The sequence below is a fragment of the Apis cerana genome, linkage group LG5 (assembly GCF_029169275.1).
Source record: "Apis cerana isolate GH-2021 linkage group LG5, AcerK_1.0, whole genome shotgun sequence".
NCBI lineage: Eukaryota > Metazoa > Arthropoda > Insecta > Hymenoptera > Apidae > Apis > Apis cerana.
Genome location: NC_083856.1, coordinates 12,287,865 through 12,305,231, shown reverse-complemented (window position 1 = coordinate 12,305,231; position 17,367 = coordinate 12,287,865). Strand labels below are relative to the sequence as shown.

Here is a 17,367-nt window from a genome sequence, read left to right as displayed (position 1 = left end):
AAATATTGGCATCCTTGTTCTTGCTGAATTAATGAACGAACATTTATAGTTGCCGGCCTGCCGTTTGACTAAAATGTCGGACGCTTTTCTTATAGCTCTGTTTGACTTAGATGAACACAGGAACAGAATAGTGAAATTAAAAATATTTGTGGAACCGAAAAATCCGGTGTGCGAAGTTGATAATATTCTGTCATTTTTATCGTGGGCAATATGTATCCGTCTGTTACTTAGCATTCAGTATGAAGTAAGTTTTTATAACTAACAATATTACATCTAATGATATTTGGTTTTTATTTAACATTTTTTGGAATTTTTATATATTTCACTAGATAATAATAAATTTTTAAAATTTTATTGAAAATAGCTACATTCGTCATAACCTGTAAATTATCTACATTAAAAAATCAGATACTTGAATCTCTGTTTCTTAGCTTAAATTTTCCTCGATAAAAACATGCTCTACTAAATTAAATTTATCGATGCTTTAATGTTTTACCTGTCTATCTCAAATAAGTTTAATAACTGATTTTTTGTTCTTTATTTGGAAATTATCAATTAAAATTATTAACGATAATAATAAACATTGTGTAATTGTGCTTGTGCTACTTTTTAATAAAGTTTTCAGTTGTGTACATACGTATAGATATTTATATTTAAGTATTTTTATTACATTTTATACAAGTGATATTAGATAAAAATCTTTAATTGAAAAATAAAAAAAATATTAATCATATTTTTCAATATATAATTTCCTTATATAAGAATTATGATTTTTTTTATAACAAAATTGAGAATTCTTTTAGATATAAATTATATATGTTTTATTTTATAGAATCTGATATATATGCATATTAAGCATGAAAAGTAAAACTTTTGTTGATGCTCGTAGTACTATTTTAAAGAATAATCATATGCATGATAAAATAAGGCATTGTCAATGACAAAGACAGATTTAATTGATCTTTCTCAAGGTAAATTTTCATACCTATTTGTTTATTTTTATCATAAATTAATTTTATTATTTTCTTATTTTGATATGATTTTATATAGAAGAAACAGAAAAAAAAAATATTAACATAATGTCGCAATCAGAAGATGCTTATGCTCCAGAAGAACCAACACCAGACATTCCAATATCTTTGCTTGATATACAAATGCCAGAAACACCAGAAAGTACAAAAGGTCAAGTCAGTGATGGAGATACACCTAGATTGGAAAGTCCTAAAATGCTCAAGCCAGTATTAGGAAAACTACAGGCTAAAAAGAGATTAATGGCATTTGCCAACAAATTTAATGTACCACCAAAAATTCAAAATAAATCCAGTTTGCTTCAAGCACATACTACTAAAGTTTCTAAATCTAAAAGTGTGTTGGGTAATAATGGAAAATCTTTGCAAAATGATTCAAATACACTGTTAAATATTGACTCAGATTCTATGCAGTTTCATAATCGTCATTCAAGTGGTAATAAATCAAAAAAAAAAACAGGTAATATAGAATGTGAATTTAATTTGTAGGTTTTTTTATATTTATTCTATTAATGTATAAAATTTCCACTATACTTTAGAGGAAAAGATTCTGGCTATTGAAGAAATTAGACGAGAAGAATCCAAAAGTAAAATGTTATTGGCTGAAGCTATGGCTGCAGGTATTTAGTATGACATATTTTAAGTTAAAATTTTTGGCAATAGCTAAATTATTTTACAGCTAGTTTGGAAGAAGAAAATTATACAAATAGAAATGGACAAAATTTATTAGAAAATGTAAAGATAATAAGAGAAAAAAGTAAACAAGATGTTAATGTTTCTCATAAAAGTGGTTTAAAATCTGCAATAGAAAATAAATATTCAGAAAGGTATAACAAAATTTATTGTTTTTATATGTATGATAAATTCTTATATTTTTATATGTATAAATAATATACAAAACTTTTTAAGAAGACGATATGGAAGAGAAGAACGAAGAGATAGTGCGAGTAGAGAATCCAAAGATTACAGTAATAAAGAACGATACTATAAAATTTCTTATGATAAAGAACAACGTAGAAAAGATAAAGATAAAAAAGATGATAAAGAAAAACGGGAAGACAATAAGTATGAAGAAAATAAAGATAAAAAATATGAAGATAAAGATAAAAAGGATAATGATAAAGATAAGTGGGAAGATATACGAGAAAAGAAAGGAATAAAAGAAAAGAGAGAAAATTTTAAAGAAAAGAGAAGTGATTCACAGGAAAGATCTGAAATCAAGGATAAAAAAGAAAAGGAAAAAGACAAAGATAAAGGAAAAGAAAAAGATAAAGATATAATGAATTCTTCTTCATGGATAGAGTTAAAAAAGTGTGGTATAACAATGGATGATATTATTGAGATTAGAAGACATGATTATTCTGAACGATCAACAAAGAACAGGTTTGTATTTTAAAAATATATTATGTATTTTAAAAATACATATATTATTTATATTTTTTTTGCATATTAAATAAATATTTGAAAAATATTATAAAATTATTATATATTATAGAACAGCTGAAGATTATGTGCGTCACTTTGAACAAATGTTAATGATAAATGATTGTCGTTTAAAACGTTATGCTTTTATCGTTGAAGGACTTGATGGTCCTAAAGAATATCCTCCTGAATCAATAAGAATAACTAAACGCGGAAGGCCTCAATTGTTTTATTCTGAAAATCCTCGCATATCTCTTTTTATCAATCATCAACAAATTCTTCAAGCAGTAACCATCGATCATCGTGAAAAAATGCGTAACATATGCGATGCAGATTTTATACGGTATATTAAAATATTTTGTTTGACCAATTTTCTTTTACCTATTCAGATTTTAATAATTCTAGAGAGGATGCTGAGGGAGAAACTGAAATATCTCAACGTAATTGGTATCCAAAAGCAGGTATATGCAAATCTGATGAAAAGATTAAATGGCATGTACCTATTAATGTACAATTACCTAAATCGAAATGGGATAGCGAAGACGAAGATAAATTATCCAATGATACGGAAAAAGAACAAGAAAATGAGACGAAATCAGGCAATACTGTTTCAGAACGTGGTAAACATTTTGTATATTTTATTTATAAAATAAAGAATATATTTAACATATAAAATTTATTTTAGAATCAGAGGAATTTTCTCCACAGTTAAGTACAATAGAAGAAGATGTCAATAAAGATAAAAATGTTAATGAAGTTGAGATTTCTAGTGGTAAAAAAGTAGATGATAATAGACAATCAACATCCCCTTTGTTACAGTCTGCGGGTAATGAAAAATTAGCATCGGAATATGAACAATTTATGAAGATGGTTTGCAGTGATATTCCTATATCAAAGGAATTCTCTCCTAAACCGAATAAACCTACTTCAACATTAAGTTACCACGAATTTAATATAGAAACTAATTTACCAGATGACAATTTCTCATTTGTAGAGCATAGTATGTCTGAAAAGTCGGATAAAAGTGATTCAAATAAAATTGAAGAAAAATATAAATCTAATGAAAATCGACAAAATTTAGAGAAAATTACGGAGACTGAGGATGATAAAATGTCATTAAGCAGTACTCACATTCAGGTTCAAAAACGAGTAAGACTGGAGAATAAAAATATGCGTGATAAAAGTGAATCAGAAGATTCTAAATCCATACCCAGCGATTGGGAAAACGTTCGAATCAAAGTAGAACGTATGAGCGATGAGAATTCTGACTCTAAAGAGACAAGAAAAAAAAAGAAACGAAAAAAGGTGACTTCCAGTAGTAGTGAATCTTCTAGTTCGTCAAGTTCCTCTGACTCTGAAGAAGAAATAAAAAGAAGAAAGAGAAAACGTAAAATATCAAATGATTCAGATTCATTATCAGATTCAGATAGCAGTGATAGTAGTACTAGTAGCAGTGATTCTTCCAGTTCTGACGATAAACGGAAGAAACGAAAAAAGAAAAAACGGAAAGCTGAGAAATGGAAAAAGAAAGCGAAACGAATAGCAAAAATGAAAAAGAAAAGAAGAAGAAAAATGAGTTCCGATTCTAGTAGTAGTGATTCGTCTGAAGATAAGAGAAAAAAAAGGATAACAAACAAAAAGACTAAACAGAAGAAAGAATATAGTAATAAACAAAACAATGAAGATATAATAAAAGTAATACGAAAGTCATCTTTAGAATCTTCTTCTTTAGAAAATACAAAATTAGTACATTCACAAGTTCCGTTAAAGAAAATTAAAGAAGAAGTAAAAGTTGAAAGCAGAAAAAGATCCACAGATAAATGCGACATATGGGATAAAGAACAAGAATTAGTTAAAAAGGTAATTTCTGATAATAATGTGCATAATAAAACCCACAAAGATGAAGAAAAAAGAAATAAAACTGATGAACAATATTTAGAAGAGTGGGAAATGGAATCTGTAATTATGTCACAAAAAGGAGAAACTCTGTTAAAGAGTAAGGTTGAAAAAATAGAAAATAATGAAATAGAAAATATTCGGAAGATGGAAAGAAAGGATGAACGAAGCAAAAAAAATGACAAAAATAAAAAGGATGAATCTTTTAAAGAAAAATGTTCCAATATCAGCAAAGAAATTATACCTGGAAATTTGAAAATAGAAGAAGATATCGATGGGAAGAAAAAAAGAAAAAAAGATAAAGAAAGAAAAAACAGCAGCGAATTTTTAACTGATTGGGAGAAAGAAAGTGAACGTATATCTCAACAAATAATGCAAGATGAAATTAAGCTTTCTAAAAAATATAAAAAAGAAAAATGGGCAGAGACTGAATTCGATACCCTAAATGTTCCATCATTAACACAACTTGAAAGGGAAGTAAGTAAGAGACAATTATTAGCAGATGAATGGGAAGTTGATAGCTTGGAAGCTGTATCTGATTTGATGATAAATAAGAAAAAAGCCACTTATATTTCAAAAAAGCTAGAAAAGGAAGTCCGATATGATAAAAAAACAGATACATATATTGCTATAGAAAAAGAAACTTTGAAAGAATGTAAAAAAAGGCAAGATAGATTATCTGCAATAAGAATCTGGGAAGAAGAGCAAGAAGAAGGAGAAAGAGAAGCTATGATGCTTTTAGAACAAAAGAACAAAAGAAAGAAAGATGATTGGGACATTGAAGAAGAATCATTTCTACGAGAAAAAAATGATAGAAAAGAAAGTATAGAAGATATCACTATTATTGATAACATTCATAAAGAAATAAATACAATTAGCAAAAATGTCGATGCATCTATGAAACATGATATTAGCAAAAAAAATAAAAAAAGTCGTTGGGATATGGCATCACAATCTGAAGAAAAAATAAAATTAAAAACTCCTGTTATGTGGGAGGAAGAGTGTGTAGAATGGGCAAAGATAAATAAATTCGACCATAAGATTGAAAGAGTATCTTTGGAATGTTGTGATTCAATATTACCTAAAATAAAAATAAAAGATGAGGATGTTTCTATGGTTGAACAACAATCGAGAAAATCTATATCTAAAAATGTAACAAATCCAGATATTGATTTATTCCCTAGAAAATCTCAGAATATAGACTTATTAGAATCATCTTGGACTTCAGAAGAACATATTAGAAGCAAATCACGCATAAAAAATTTGGATAATAATTCTCAAAAAGACATATTTTTTGATAAGACAAAAGAGTTAATACCCTTAAAGGAACAATGTAATGTAGAATTAAAGGATATATTCGAGATAGATGTAAAATTAACGAAAAAAAATACAGAATTATATAGTCCTAGTTCTCCAGCTGGATCTCAGAAATCTGAGGTACTTTTATACAATACATATTTTTCAATATCACATTAAATATACATATTAATTATTTATTTCTTTTTTTAGGATATGGAAGCTTTTAACAATAGTTATACAAGTTCCTTAAATTTGAAGGGAAATCTTCAGGATAAATCAAAAAATGAAACTCTGATCAAGACTGATGACGAATCCATTCCCAATATACCTCTTCAAATAAAATATCGCGATGGAAAATATACGAAATCTCCAATGACAAAGATAGAATTTGAAGAAATTATAGGAGTACAGAAGACAGAAGATCAAATTATTCAAAAAAAATTCGATATAAAAACTATTGAAAATTCACCTGAATTTTCAACTAACGAATCATATTCAGATACAAGTTATAAACCTTTACGAATGGATATATTTGCAGAGTATGAATCTGATGAATCATGTGAAAAATTAAATAATAAAAATTCTGAAATAATATCTTCATCTATCAATGTAAAAGAAGCAGAGGAAACAAATGAAGGAAAAGCAGCACTTAAATTGATTCCTAAACAATTGTTAGTCCGACGAAATAATGAACGTATAAAGACAAAATTGATCTCGGATGATCCTATGCAACATGCTGCAGCTTTGTTAACCATTCAGAAAAAACTTCGAGAATCACACGCTATGAAAAATGATATAAAAACTATATCTTGTGACGAACCTTCTGCTGAATTCAAGATTGAATGTGAAAAGACTGATAACACACACTCATCAGTTACTGAAATTATTCCCACAGAACAGACTACTATTACGGATGTTAAGGTGGACTCAAAAGATCTATCAATAACAGTAAAAACCTCGATTACTACAAAATCGGAATCACCAAGTACAGTAAAGCTTGATTTTACTGAATATAAATCTGGAGATAAAGAAACTAAATTAGAAGAACTTAAAAAATCTAGACCACGTAATAAAGATGTGAGTGATACAGAATGTCAAATAAGATCACCAAGCACAGAACAAAAGAAAAAGAGTCCTAATAGAAAGGAAAATAGAGAAGATAAACGAATTAATGATCGCAGCAAAGAAAAAAGAGATAAAAAATTTGATGATAAAGAGAAAGGAGATAGAAGAGATAATAAAAATTTAAAGCAGGATTATAATGAAAGCAGGAGAAGATTTAGTCCTTCTGATCGTAATAAAAAAAGAAGAAGTACTTCCTGGGAACAAGAAGGAAGCCGTAGTGAGAGCCATAGTCGTAGTTGGAGTAGAAGTAGAAGTAAAAGTCCAAAAAGAAAGGAAGAATCGCTTCCAGGTTCCTCTAGTAAAGAGAGACGATCAATTAGAATGGATGAAGATAGATCTGCTAGATCTAAAATAAATGATAGAAGAGAAAGATCCATAAGAACTTCTCCTCGATCTAACACTGCCTTATACAATAAAGGTAATATTTTTTTTTATCATATATTTTCTTTTTCTTTTTTTTAATATTATTAATCATTATTTATAGATCATTTTAAGAAGCATGGATCTAAAGGAGAGCGAGATGAATGGAGCAGAAGAAAATACGATTATATGGAAAGAGAAAAGGAAGGTAGATCGTATGAAACAATAGAAGTGTTAAGAGAAAGAAATATTGATCCTGATAGACATAGAGAAGGAAGATTTCGCGGAGATGAAGCTGATCGATCATTGTGGCCGTATGAAGCAGAAAATATACTTCGAGATGGAAATGAATCCTTGGATTCCTATCCTAATAGTCAAGATTTGGATCTCGATTATGAAGAAAAATTATACTATAGAAATGATAGTATTGAAAGAGATATTACGGAAGGTCCTTTCCGTTCCTCATCAAAATTCAAACATAGGTGCTATTAATATCAATATTAATTATTAATATAAATAATATTATATTGTTATAAATAATGTTCTCTGTCTAATAAAAAACATTAAAAATTTATATTATTTCAAAAGAAAAAGTAGGCCCAGTACAAGAAGAGATAGGCAATGGGAGAAGGAAAGAGAATTATTGGATCTAGACAGACATGGACATATTCGAAGAATAGAAAAACCATCGTCTAGAAGTCGTTCTCCGTTACGACTACGAAGATCACCGCCTAGATCATCACACGATCATTTCAGATGTGAATCTAGATCGCGATCAAAGTCATGGTCAAGATCTAGATCAAGATCTAGATCCAGATCACGATCTCGATCAACATCCAGATCCCGATCAATGATGCGTTCGAGATCAAGATCCCGATCTGGATCTCGTTCGAGGACTAGATCTACCTCGAGATCAAGAATGAGGAATCCAGATCATATACGAATAACTGAACGATTACGATCTTCCAGGTGAATTTTTAGGAATAATTTATAATAATTAGTAAACTATTATTCATGTTAGGTAGTCAGTAAGCTAATCTTACTGTCGATTCAGATCACCTTCTGTGGGACGAGGTAGAGTCAGTGAAAATTCAAGGGAAAGGAAGGATGAACACGATAATATGAAAATAGATAGCTGCACCGAAAGAGGTAGACGAATAGAAACAATTGTACAGTCCGTGTCCGGACTATCTAGGGACTCGACCGTGTTAGACTCGGAAATGCACATCGGTGACAATATGGAGACAGTCACAGCAGGTTTCCAATATTCGACTGAAAACGAAGTTGGAAACGAATACTATTATACTGAGAATAACTTAACTTATCCACCGTGCATTGATGACTCTGCAGCGAGTTCTCCGAAACGTTTGCCACTTGATGATAGGTAATATTTATAGAAATCGTGTTCGGAATCCTAGCCCTAGCTGCCCTTCCTCTCCATTATTTCCTAAATTATTATAATATATAATATATAATATATATAATATATAATATATATATTATACATTATTCATTGATCCCAATAATAATAAAATATATATTTTGTTATAAAAAATAGTATTTTTTCATGATTAAATTTTTTGGTTAATTTTAGATTAGAACTTGAACTAGGTATTAAGAAGCAACAGGATGGAACAGGAATATCAAATGATTATGGAGATAATTTTAATTCAAATGTATGTTATTCGTCATCACCTCAGCAACAACAACAGATGTTATATCGCCAACAACCTACCGTTTTACAAGTATGTAATTAATTCTTTATATAAATTAAAAAATGTAATATTAATTTATATAAAAAATCTTTTATTTAATAAATTTAATGAATTTAATTTTTATTTTATAATTAAATAAAATTAAATGTAATATATTACTAATATTATTGTTTGTTTATCTTTGTTTTATTCAATGATATTATAAAAAGATCAAAAAGTAATATATTTTCACAAAATATCAAACAGGTTGGCAATGTATTGCAAGTTGTACCTGCAGATTTCAATGGAGTCTCAGCAACCCATAGAGACTCAACCAATTCCTCGAATACACCGATTGTACGAGGTTCAAGTCAAGTAGTTCGCGTAGGTAATGTTCTTCAAGTTGTTCCGACATCGTTAGACTGGAGCGGCGGACAGTCTTCTTCGATCGATCAGTCAGCAGGGATGATATACTCCGCGACAGTCCCTCAACCTTCTCCGGTTCCCTCAGTTCCTATATCTGTACCTGTTCCAGTTCCTGTTCCAATGCCTGTACCGGCCGTTCCAGCCATGACTTCTACACCAGTTTCTACTTTGTCTCCGGTTCCATTACCTATTTCTGTTCCTGTACCTGTCCCTGGTCCTGTCCCACTTCCGGCATCACAATCGACGTTTGCAAGAGCTGAAGTGACATCACAAAGTAAATAAATTTAGTCTTTTTCTATGATATTGTTAAAATATAAATAATTATTTATATAATTAAATTCACAGAAGTACCAGTTCTCCCAGTTTATAACTACGAAGTTATTTTGGAAACCCGCAGAAAAGAACAGGAAGAACGTAAACGATTGCGCGAAATTAGGAGAAAAGAAAAAGAACGTAGGCGAATTGAACGAATTAATCGTCGCGCTCTTCAATTATTAGAAAAAAGTAACATGCGCCAAACTGAAAATGCAAATCAGCAAAAAAATACGGGTTTAGATCCATGTGTTTTGAAGGCTCTTCTAGAAGGTGAAGAACAAGGTGATGTGGAAGAGCAACAAACTTCCGTTGCTATTTTTGAAAAAGAAGAAGAAACACCGGTTGTTGCATCTTCTGTTTCTACAGAAGAAGAAGAAATGCCTGTTGAAGAGGATGAAGAAGAAGAAGAGGAAGAAGAAGCTGAGGTAGAAGATGACGAAGAAGATGAGGAAGAGGCAGAAGATGACGAAGAAGAAGAAGAAGATGATGATGAAAAGTTACGATTAAATAAATTAAAAAATGATATTGATGAAGCTACTGCAACCATAACAACAGATGAAACAAATAAAACTCAAATCGAGGCAGAATCCAAAGAATGGCCAGAATTGCCTCCACCACCTTTGAAAGGAATTTTAGTTGCATCAGGTTTCAGGTATGCAATTATTTATATTTATATTTGTATGGAATAAAGAAATATTTATACTATTCTTAAGATATAAATATAAACATGCAAATATATATATAAATAAATATATTTTAGAACATCAGTTCCTAATGGTAACTTAGATGATTTATCTACTCCTGAAAATGAGAGTGGAGATAATACGGATAAAGAGGGTCCAGAATCAGATAAAAAAGAATCTAATAAAGATGAAGCTGGAGAAAATAAATCAAGCAAATTCAAGATTCAAATAAAAAAATTAAAGTTAGCAAAATTGAATAAGCGAAAACAAAGAAGTAAAAAATCAGTGCAATTTGCAGATGGAATCAAACCTGGAGAAGGTACCAGTCCTAGTGGTGGTGAAGGAGATATGCCTTCCCCTCCACCACCCACATCTATAATTGCTCGGAATGGAATTCGTGACATTCGAAGATCCAGTTCTAGGAAGAGTAGAAAGCAAGAGAAAAGAGTGCGACCTCCAAAAGCAAAGAAAAAAGTAAAGGTTAGTATTCTCTTAATTTGTAAATTTTTAATTTTTATGTATCAAATTATTGTTTTATTAATTGTATTTATTAGGTGAAAATTATAAAAATAAAGAAACCTCGTGTTACTCCATTAACGGCAATGATGATGGATGATTCGGACGAATTAGATGATCGTTCTCCGCCGCCACCACCTCCTGGATCTCCTCCACCACCACATCTTTGGCCAAGTTATCTTTCTGCTTACAATGTTAATATTCGTAATAGTGAAGCTCAATCAGCAACTACAGTTTCAAATACTGTTCAAGCTCCTCCGCCTCCTACTCCGCTGCCTCTTTTAGTTCCTCCTCCTCCTTTGAATTATACCATACAGCCTTGCAGTAAAGCGTAAGATTTTTTGTATTTTAGGTAGCATTCTATTTTAACATGTAACAATCTTAGATATTAAGCTTGTAAAATGAACAATATACAAATATTTATTTCTCCATGGAGAAATAAAAAAAAAGGGAGAAAAAAATCGTGAGTGTGGCCTTACAAAGGCTTTGTAAGATCGTTGAAATTTGCGCAGAACGTAGACGCAAAAAATAATGTATTATTATTAGTGACAAATTCATCGACTGTTTGTTTATTGTAAATAGCTTCATTTTTTGTGATGCGATATTAATCGTTTTCGGAATAGAATTCGCGTACGACGACTATTCCATTGCGTCCACATCTCTAAAAATTCGCGTTACGTTTATATTTTTCGATACGAAAAAACAAATAGTCGAAAAAAAAAAGAAGAGATCCGAGGTACAATGGAAAATTGTAACGCGTGACAATGTAATTTATACAAAAGAGGACCGATTGTTAATAACAATTACATTGTTGAAGATGTAAGATACCCGTAAGGCAAATGAACTTATCATTGTATATTTTACTTTTGTAGTTTACAAATTATTTTTGATTTAGGCGTAGTTTTAAAGAAAAAAGAGATCTTGATACAATTTCTTTCTTTCTTTTTTCTTTGAAATTAAAGTTTGTATATATGCGGGAAAATAGATGTGGTTAGATCAAATTTCATATTAATCTATAAATAAGACAAATAAATAAGAAAATGAAGCTAAGTTTAATTAACTAATTCTCTCTGAATTTTTAACATTCGTTGTACATATCTCGATTAATCATTGTTTAACGCGCAGAAATCTTAAATTCTTTTTATGCTGTAATCACACCTTTACGTTTTCCATTGAATGATGTTATCTTATCTTTAATAAGAGAATTAACTGCCCATAATATTTGAATTACCACGATAACTTTTTGGAAAATGTCAATTTGTATTAAAATAAACGTAATTCTTTTAATACATCTTGCGAGTTTATTTTAACAAAACATATTATCGACTGCAGCTATAAGTAATTTCATGATACAAGAGTATTTTAACAACAGATAAGATGTGGAATTTTTAGAATCTTATCAAACAATATTAGTTATTCTTAATTAATAATATTTTCTGTAATAATTAATAAATTGTTACGTTTTACTGGAATCTTTGAAAAGGAAACATTGTTTATTAATTAATTATTAAAAAAAAAAACGAAAAAATGAAAGTGGTTATAATCGGAGGTGGAATAATTGGTTTAACTACAGCTTTACAATTAAAACATGAATTACGTAATGCTGAAATTACTATTTTTGCTTCCGATTTTAATAATACTGTTAGTCATGTGGCAGCTGGAATATTTAGAATTGGTTCATCATATTTTGGACCAACTGAAGAAATAACAAGGTTTATACGTAAAGGCAGATTTTATTTCTGATGTTTAAAATTTTTATATTTTTTTTTAATTAAAATGTTTTTTTTTTAGATGTTGGATACGAGATTCGTATGAATATTACGATAATATTCGGAAGTCTTATGAAGCTTCCTTTGCTGGTATAACAGCTATATCCGGTTATTTATTTGCAAATTCTTCGCCAGAAACTGTTAAGGTTTATTTTGAATTTTTATGAATATTTTTTAAATTTATTATATGTTCATTAAGAATATTATATTTTTTGAGAAAATGCATTATGATAGAATTATCATTATTAAATTTTGTTAAAAAAAATCAAATATTAATTTTGTTAAAATTTATTTTTTTTAATATTATTATTTTATAATAGAATCATTGGATCGAAGATTTAGTACCAATATATAGAAAAGCTACAGACGAAGAATTTGAATTAGTGGAAGGTAATTGGAAATATGGCTCATTTTTTAGAACTCTTCTCACAGAGTGTAAATTGCATCTGCCATGGGCACGTAATAAGTAACGAATTTATTTTATTAATTAACATAATTTCTTCAAACTAAAAATTCTTAAACAAATATTTATTCTTAGATTAGAAATAAGTGGAATTAAATTGATAGAAAAAAAATTGAATTCTCTAACAGAACTTGTATCCGATTGGGATTTAATTATGAATTGTACAGGTCTCGAAGCACGATCTTTATGCAATGATAAACGTCTCGTTTCTATACGTGGTCAAATACTTAAAGTATATTTATTTTAACATAGAATTAATTTTTAAATATAGAACATATTTTAATTTTTTAATTTTAAAAAAATAGGTAAATGCGCCATGGTTGAAAACATTTTTTTATGGCGAATTGGACACTTATATTATACCAGGTTTTAATGGTATAGTTACTCTAGGTGGTTCGAGAAGCTTTGATTCTGAAAATTTAAAACCTTGTCTGTATGAATCTACAGCAATTCATAATAGATGTAAAAACTTCCTACCAAATATTAAAAAAGCAGAAATTGTAAAAGTAGAAGTTGGCTTAAGACCACATAGAGAAAACAATGTCAGAGTGGAAGGGGAACAAATCGTAAAAGGATTTTCCAAAGCTATTGTTAGTTTCAATTGAATATTTTATTTATGAATGTTTTCGTTAATTGATCAAAATTATATTACAGCTAGTGCATAATTATGGACATGGAGGTTACGGAGTGTGCACTGCGCCTGGAACTGCTAAATATGCCATTAAATTGGCAAAAGAAATGCATAAATCATCTATTTCAAAATTATAAATAATGAATATTATTTTGGTGTAATGATGATAAACTTTAGCCATATTTGTGATTATTCTATAGTAATTTCTTTCTCATTAATAATTAATTTATTATTAATGAATATATATAATAAAATTATTAATACAGATTAATACTGTATGGTATTATCAATCTTATTTTTTTTTCTTTTATGTGAAACACAACATACTTGTATCTTGAGATTATAATTACATGTTGCAAAACTAATAAATTTCTAGCAAAGATTAATGATTCTTCTATTATTAAGAAATACATGGTATTTCGTGTCAGTATCAGTATATTATCTTCAATTCTTTTTTTTGTGTACTATGAAAAAAAAATTAAATTATTTAGAGAATATATTACTACACTTTTTAATATCTTTACGCTTCGAAGATTTAACGAAGCTTTAGAAATCAATCATGCTTACTCATTTTACGAGTCAAATATGAGTCTTACAATGCAAATTAGTGAAATATATGCGTAATATTTTACATAAACTCGCATATGCGTATAAAAATTATTTACCAAATTGTTGCATATTATTATATTATAAGTGCAACTTTTCTTCATCAAGTGTTTACTAAACACATTAAATCGTGAATCTCACGATAATAAAAATCATTGAATTGCAATTTGATTTCTGCTACTTTTTGCCAGGTTTTACGTTCTTTCGTGGTGGAGCTCCCCATCTAAGTGCACTACTATCCACTGTTAACCGTGGTCTCTTGTATTGACTACTTTTAATATGTTCTTCAACTAATTTAGGTGTTACACAAATTACATGTTGACCCTTCCAATATTTAACCATGTTCATACTTTGTAAGGTCGATATGATATCTGTTTGTGATATACTTGTCATTTGACTGAAAATTATATTAATAATTATTTAAATTCTTTACATATAATTTGATCTAACTTATATCACTTTTTAAGTAAAGTTACCTCAGATCTTTTATACTAAGAGTACCTCGAAAATCCCGCAAAATTTCTAAAAGAATCCAACTCCAATAACTTCTATATGATAATTTTCCTAAATCACTTAAGGGTTTTTCAGGACTACCAACAGTTTGTTCTATTCTGCTTAATTCGTAACTAAAAGCAATTAAAAGCTTTCCATATCCTTGTCTTTGAAACGGCGGTAAAGTTAAAATGCAAGCAACATTGTTACCATCAGGTGATTCTTTCTCCTGTATGTAGATCAAACATAATAAATACAATTATATTTATAAATTATAAATATAATCAAATAAAAAATATAATAAAAAATAAATACCTTTGAAAAATAACCAACTAAATGAGCTCCATGTTTATCAACTTCACAAAGAATATAAAAAAGAAATGGTTCAACATCAAAATAAAGTGTTTTATGATCTAAAAATAATTTTGCAAGTAAGCATAAATTTTGACAATAAATTTTATGCTCTCTACCATCCACTTCCCAAATACTTAATGTGCCTTTGCGATATATTTCTTTACCAACTGGTTGTCTATGCGTACATTCACTCTAAAAAAAAATTCCAATTCTTAATTATAGAATTATTTAATTATTTTTGTAAAGAATTAAATATTTTAATATTAAAATTTTTTACCATGTGATATCTATAAGTTTTTTCAAGACGCATGTATTTAAGACAATATTCACAAATCCATAGTTTTGGTTGCTTGCCATATTCCTCTGGATACGGACTAAAGTACCAAGTATCAATTTCATACTTTCCTAGAAATGAACTTTTGAAAATAATGAGACTCTTTTCAAATAAGATTTAGTACCATAAAATATATATTAATGCTTACCTATTTGAATCTTATCAATGTATTTGACTTTTGTTATTGCTTCATGTTCTTTTTCTAGTGCAGCAGTTGTAGGATCCATTTCGGCATATGTCTACAATAAAAAAATGTTATTTTTTTGTTATAAATATATATTTTTAATTTAATGATAATATAAATATGTACCTTTTGAATGTGATTAATTTCATCATGTCTTCTTTTTTGATTTCTTGTAATCTTACGATCTGATGAATCTGCCAGTAAATCAGTACCAGAATTTCTGTCTCCACTTTTCCAACTTCTATCACTCATATCAAATCTGCTTGACATAATTCTATCCCTAGGCACCCACTCATCCAATCTTCTATTATGTCCTTCATAATGAACATAATATTCATAGTGGCTTTCACTCTCATTATATCGAGTTTGAATAATTTCTGCTGGATCTATATGAAATTGAAAAAATTCTGTTAATTTATTTTTAACTAAAATTTTAATTTTTTTAAATTTATATTCTTCATTAATAACTTATGATTTATAATCGAAAGAAATAATCATAGAAATAAAAAAATAAAATGTTAATAACAGATAAAGTATCTAAATCATATATTACATATATCGTTCGTAATGTTTGCAAAACAAGTATAGTTTATTAGGATAAAGCCGGTAGTACAAACAAAAGTACAAAATCGTGAAAAAAGTGCGCGAATAAGTAATTTATTAATATTAAATTATTCTTTATATAAATAACATAAAAATCGCATGATAATATACATATTTACGCCAGGAATCATCAGATCTGCGAACAAGATAGTGTTCACCAATATCAAGAGGTAATTCTTCGAGACTGTCCGCGTCATCCCCAGATCCTTTCCCGCCATTCGTCAATGTATTCTCACGCTTTTCTTGCTTCACCATCATTTCTTTTGATCCTACGATACAATTCTCTTTGTTCCTTTGTTCCGATTCGGCCATTTTTCAGATTAAAAATCACTGATCATTGAAGCGATTTACCGCTATGAGACAACCGAAAATAGATGAACATTGCACTTGCTGATGCAACACAACCAATGCGGCCATGAAATTCTCCACAACATATATTATATATATAAAAGAAACTAGATCGTTCGAAGCGTTTTAAACGGAAATGAAAAATTTTTTTTGGAATCGATAATTAAAATTATAAATATAATCAAATAAGAAAAAATTGTCATAATAATGTCATAATAAATATTGTAAATATAAAAAAATTGTCATAATTGTCATAATAAATAATGAACATAATTTTATTGAAAAGAAATGTATAATTAAAAAACATAACTAATATATAATTAAAAAATACTTTGTTTATTTAAATTATTTTATTTTTATGAATATTATATCAATATTGACTATTGCTAATCATTAATCATATTATATTGTGCTTTTAAATGTCTCATGTGTCATTTTTTTCGTTTGAATGTGAAAAAATTATCCATACCAGTTATTAAAATTATTTTTCTTCAAACCGAACATTTGCTTTATCTCGAATGACAAAAAGAAATATATCTCACTTATTTTTGTTTTCATTTTTGCATTCGATGTTATCGACAAGTACGAAGCAATAAAAATAATTTTTCGAACATTTATCTCTTCGGATAAGTGTCGCAACATAAATTTGAACTAAGATTTGAGCTAACTAATTGTATTTCGTTTCAAAATTTTCTAATTAACTTAATTAATTTATTATTCGTAACATATAATAAAAATAGTTAAAAAATAATAATATGTAATATCTTTATTTATTTGATTTACTATGATATATTATAAAAAACAAATATTTCATAAAAT

At 28.6% G+C, this 17,367-nt stretch overlaps 3 protein-coding genes and 1 long non-coding RNA gene across 8 annotated transcripts; 3 read left to right on the top strand and 1 right to left on the bottom strand.

Moving 5' to 3' along the window:
* The first annotated feature begins 102 nt into the window (after positions 1-102).
* On the top strand, positions 103-12,053 carry LOC108003309 (uncharacterized). 2 transcript variants are annotated; one of them, XM_017065472.3, is made up of 18 exons: positions 103-244; positions 833-971; positions 1,051-1,488; positions 1,568-1,648; positions 1,708-1,855; positions 1,941-2,411; positions 2,524-2,793; positions 2,856-3,070; positions 3,136-5,783; positions 5,856-7,188; positions 7,255-7,612; positions 7,719-8,099; positions 8,185-8,514; positions 8,725-8,875; positions 9,092-9,524; positions 9,596-10,217; positions 10,326-10,728; positions 10,803-12,053. In XM_017065472.3, exons 2-18 carry the CDS (start codon positions 938-940, stop codon positions 11,097-11,099), a joined length of 8,613 nt encoding a protein of 2,870 aa, XP_016920961.2. In that variant the 5' UTR covers positions 103-244; positions 833-937; the 3' UTR covers positions 11,100-12,053. The 2 variants fall into 2 exon arrangements, with proteins under 2 accessions (XP_016920961.2, XP_016920959.2); XM_017065470.3 differs by having other exon boundaries at positions 1,938-2,411.
* On the bottom strand, positions 9,013-16,532 carry LOC108003310 (histone acetyltransferase KAT8). Of its 3 annotated transcripts, XR_009829827.1 has the most exons (8): positions 16,320-16,527; positions 15,724-15,983; positions 15,562-15,652; positions 15,357-15,484; positions 15,041-15,271; positions 14,710-14,954; positions 10,828-14,630; positions 9,013-9,506 (listed from the first exon to the last, which is right to left on the bottom strand). XR_009829827.1 is itself a non-coding variant. In XM_017065474.3 (7 exons), the coding sequence occupies exons 1-7, from the start codon at positions 16,510-16,512 to the stop codon at positions 14,623-14,625; spliced, it is 1,131 nt and encodes a 376-aa protein (XP_016920963.1). In that variant the 5' UTR covers positions 16,513-16,532; the 3' UTR covers positions 9,013-14,622. The 3 variants fall into 3 exon arrangements, 2 of the variants coding, with proteins under 2 accessions (XP_016920963.1, XP_016920962.1); XM_017065474.3 differs by having other exon boundaries at positions 9,013-14,630; positions 14,735-14,954; positions 16,320-16,532; XM_017065473.3 differs by having other exon boundaries at positions 9,013-14,630; positions 16,320-16,526.
* LOC108003311 (D-aspartate oxidase) lies at positions 12,292-13,898 on the top strand. 2 transcript variants are annotated; one of them, XM_062075386.1, is made up of 6 exons: positions 12,292-12,476; positions 12,556-12,679; positions 12,854-12,923; positions 13,164-13,228; positions 13,302-13,586; positions 13,651-13,898. In XM_062075386.1, exons 1-6 carry the CDS (start codon positions 12,292-12,294, stop codon positions 13,762-13,764), a joined length of 843 nt encoding a protein of 280 aa, XP_061931370.1. In that variant the 3' UTR covers positions 13,765-13,898. The 2 variants fall into 2 exon arrangements, with proteins under 2 accessions (XP_061931370.1, XP_016920964.2); XM_017065475.3 differs by having other exon boundaries at positions 12,854-12,999; positions 13,072-13,228.
* On the top strand, positions 16,052-16,878 carry LOC133666133 (uncharacterized). The gene is made up of 2 exons (XR_009829829.1): positions 16,052-16,370; positions 16,520-16,878. It is a non-coding gene; the product is annotated as an uncharacterized LOC133666133 (long non-coding RNA).
* The last annotated feature ends 489 nt before the right edge of the window (positions 16,879-17,367 follow it).